This window comes from Sinocyclocheilus rhinocerous, unplaced genomic scaffold (genome assembly GCF_001515625.1).
Source record: "Sinocyclocheilus rhinocerous isolate Xijiao unplaced genomic scaffold, SAMN03320098_v1.1 scaffold2558, whole genome shotgun sequence".
Classification (NCBI taxonomy): Eukaryota; Metazoa; Chordata; class Actinopteri; order Cypriniformes; family Cyprinidae; genus Sinocyclocheilus; species Sinocyclocheilus rhinocerous.
In genome coordinates, this window is record NW_015655145.1 from 295,540 (window position 1) to 299,329 (window position 3,790).

Below are 3,790 nucleotides of genomic sequence, written 5' to 3' on the forward strand. Positions count from 1 at the left end.
AACCTCCTTAAAAAAAAAGCCAAGAATAACAGCATTGCCTTTTTTTCTGAAGTTTTTAAACAGCTAATATGAGTTTCAAAGATTTGTGTGATGTAAGAATAATACCCAACTTTTCTGATTTTAGCGCATGTTGTTCAGTGAGCACCAATTACATCATTCACGGTTCACTTTGTTTCCTAACAGATTTTGAAAAAATGGCTTGTGCAGCCGACAGCTGCATCCAATTCACGCGTCATGCAAGTGATGTTCTGCTCAACCTGAACCGAATGCGTAGTAGAGATATCCTTACAGATGTCACGATTCTGGTCAACAGACAACAGTTTCGAGCACACAAAACGGTCCTTATGGCATGCAGGTGCAATTAAAGATTATTTGGATTTGTTACATGCTTTCTTGTAGTGGAAATACGTTAATTTGAGACCCCAAAAGCTTACTAAAATCATAATTTCTCCACAGTGGGCTCTTCTACTCAATCTTTACCGATTCACACAAATGTAACCTGAACGCCATCAGTCTGGACCCGAAGGTCGACCCAGAGGGTTTTGCAATCCTTCTGGAGTTCATGTACACTTCACGTCTCACACTGAAGGAGAGCCTCATCATGGCCATCATGAACACAGCAATCTATTTACAGATGGACCACGTTGTTGACACCTGCCACAGATTCATAAAGTCCAGGTATGTTTTCCTGGGTTCATAAATTTCACCTAAGTCCTTAATTATACAACATGCTAAGTTGAAAGTGCTATACTTGAATGTCAGAAAGCAGATGTTTTTAATTTGCTCCATATTTCCATGCAGTGACTCCTCCATCAAACTTCCCAGAGAGGACTTTCTGGTCAGTCCCCTGCTTTTACCTCAAGACTTTCACAGTTACAGACCCCATGAGGTGCTGGAAAACATTCCTGGACGAGCAGCGACTTTCAGAGATGGGAGACCCTATGGTGTCTGCATGTTTAACGGGGTCAACGGTCCTAACAACTCGTACCTTTACAGCCAGTATCCCATGCAAGGTTTTCCCTTTCCTCTTTGCAAGCTGACAGATACCAAAAACACATTCTCAGACTTCTCAAAGGGAGGCATCATCCATCACAAACACTGCTCGCCGGCTGATGGCAACAACCCTGTGCTGGCCGATTTCACCCGTAGTGCTACCGGCGGAAGCTCAACCGCTTGCCATGCCAGTTCATACTCGAGAGAGCTGGGAAGGGATGAGGAAATGAAGCGGGAGACCTTGGAGGGAGTGGTCCATTCGATTGGGATGAGCTCCAGAAAGCACGGCTTCACCAGCCTGGCCCAGGAGCAGCAGCAGAGGGAGACTGGGAAAGAACAAAGTTCCCTGGCAGAGGAGCATTTGAGCCACCAACACTACTCCATGGGCATATCCTCTAATGGACGCAAAACCTTGATGAGCAGTCCTCAGAGCCCCCTCAAATCAGACTGCCAGCCCAATTCCCCAACAGAATCGAGCAGCAGCAAAAACGCCGCCCTCGCGCAGTCCTCGCAACCTCCAACCTCTCAAGGTACTCAAGACCCTAAAGCTCGTAACTGGAAGAAATACAAATTCATTGTTCTCAATCAGAGCTCCAAGGAGGAGGAGACCAGTCCTCGTGACCCTGGAATGCACTCCCCGCAGAGGCCGGGCTTGTCTGCTTTTCTTCACCACGTTGATTCTGAACATCCCGACTCGAAGGCGACAACAAAGATCAGCGAGCAAGGCGAGGAATTCACCGTGCCTCAGGCCAGTCGCCTCAACAACATCATCAACAGGTGAGTTTTTCCGAAGGAAATCTGACTCTCTTAAAGAGCCGAAAAGGTGTCATCCTCTGTGTACAGAAACTGATTAGAAGATCTCGTTTCCTAACGCAATGAAGTTCAGAATTGCAGGTTTTTCAGTATTTTGTGGAACGGTTCTCCACCCACCAGCTCCACAAAGCCAGATTGAATTTTTCTTTATCCATTCCAATCCTCTTAAAGCACACAGAGGATTTACCTCTTAGCAGGAATGTGTGAAATTCATTCAATATCCTACAAAAAATTAGAGTGAATTTCTCTGCAGACCTAAAATGTGCCGTTTTCCTCAGCAGAACTCTAGAGGGATCGCAGAGGAACAGCGACAGCCACTCTTCTCTCTATATGAACCATTTAAAATGCTCGTCCTGTGGCTCCCAGTCTCCACAGCACTCTGACGTCTGTCCCAACACGTCCGCCTCGCGTCTGGCCGAGGAGATGTCTGAGATGCACTCGGAGTACTCCGATTCCAGCTGTGGTAAGATACTTTTCCAAATAGTTTCCTAAAAACCTGTTTGCATCTTCCAAAACCAACCTAAAACCATTTCTCCTTTGCCTCACAGAAAATGGAACATACTTCTGTAATGAATGCGACTCCAAGTTTGCAGAGGAGGAAGCCTTGAAACGCCACACGCTTCAGGTCCACAGCGACAAGCCATACAAATGTGACCGTTGCCAAGCAGCATTCCGCTACAAGGGAAACCTTGCCAGTCACAAAACAGTTCACACCGGTAAAAATAAACAGCTGCTGCTACAAATGTCATTTTGGCTGCAACGGTCGATGTTTTGCTTTACCTCCTTTCATTTGTGCTGCAGGAGAGAAACCGTATAGATGCAATATCTGCGGGGCTCAGTTCAACAGACCAGCTAACCTCAAAACCCACACACGAATTCACTCAGGAGAAAAGCCATACAAGTGCGAGACATGCGGCGCTAGATTTGTGCAGGTGAGTGCTTCGAGTTAGTCAATTGCACAGATATAGAAAAAGACATTTGTAAGACTAACATGACCTCTTTGCACAGGTTGCTCACCTTCGTGCTCACGTTCTGATTCATACCGGAGAGAAGCCATATCCATGCGAGATCTGTGGCACTCGTTTCCGCCATCTGCAGACGCTGAAAAGTCACCTGCGAATACACACAGGAGAAAAGCCCTATCATGTAAGCACATACAGTGATATAGCATAACTGTATCTGTAAAGTGCAAAAGTGTTCATTCTCACCCTAAACGCTGTTCTCGCATTTGCTTTTCAGTGTGAGAAATGCAACTTGCATTTTCGCCACAAGAGTCAGCTGCGGTTACACCTGCGGCAGAAGCACGGCGCAATCACCAATACCAAGATCCAGTATCGCATGTCCTCGACAGACCTACCGACCGACTTAACGAAGGCATGCTGAGAAGGTACTTAAAAGCAGACCTGACCATGGCATTATATGACCTGACTTGTACAATCATTCTAAATTTTAGTGCCACACTGTGTTAATCGGACAAGAAAGAAAAAAAAAACTGGCAAGAAAATGCCAGTCTAAACGGGTTTCCTCTACATTTGAACATAGAACCACAATATGGTCTCTTGTAGTCACTTTATTGTTTATATTTACATATATATTAATGTTGGGAGTGTTTTTACATTTTGAGTTACTAAAAAAAGCTTTATTTTGTTGGAAGAAGGATGGAATGTAAAACATTTAAATCCGGTTTTTGAAAATACAGTATTTTCTAACGAAAAAAAAAAATACTTTTCTGAAGGTATTAGGGATTTTGATTGAAGTTGGAATATTTTAAGTCAAACACATTTCCAGCAAAGCAAAGAATTGTGTGTCTATAGATTTTTATATATATATACAGTATATATAAATGTACAGGTTACACTATGTTGGAACGGCCTCTGTCTTGTAAGAGGAACTCCTAACTGTGACTATAGCATTGACTATCTTACTTGGTTTTTGTTGTGTACTTTTGAGAATAATGGCTGCTCTTTCAAATGGAAAACATGCA

The 3,790-nt window shown here is 44.0% G+C and overlaps 1 protein-coding gene across 3 annotated transcripts in view; it reads left to right on the forward strand.

The window, feature by feature from the left end:
• Positions 1 to 3,408, forward strand: part of LOC107717934 (B-cell lymphoma 6 protein homolog) — a 30,857-nt gene extending 27,449 nt beyond the window's left edge. For 2 of the 3 annotated variants that reach the window (XM_016524839.1, XM_016524838.1), the window contains 8 exons: positions 184 to 355; positions 457 to 678; positions 802 to 1,770; positions 2,088 to 2,269; positions 2,355 to 2,522; positions 2,608 to 2,738; positions 2,815 to 2,952; positions 3,046 to 3,408. In XM_016524839.1, the coding sequence (XP_016380325.1) occupies positions 184 to 355; positions 457 to 678; positions 802 to 1,770; positions 2,088 to 2,269; positions 2,355 to 2,522; positions 2,608 to 2,738; positions 2,815 to 2,952; positions 3,046 to 3,189 (2,126 nt within the window). In that variant the 3' untranslated portion in view covers positions 3,190 to 3,408. Of the gene's footprint in view, positions 1 to 183; positions 356 to 456; positions 679 to 801; positions 1,771 to 2,084; positions 2,270 to 2,354; positions 2,523 to 2,607; positions 2,739 to 2,814; positions 2,953 to 3,045 lie in introns of all 3 variants that reach the window. The other variant, XM_016524837.1, reaches the window with a different exon arrangement.
• Positions 3,409 to 3,790: the final 382 nt, after the last annotated feature.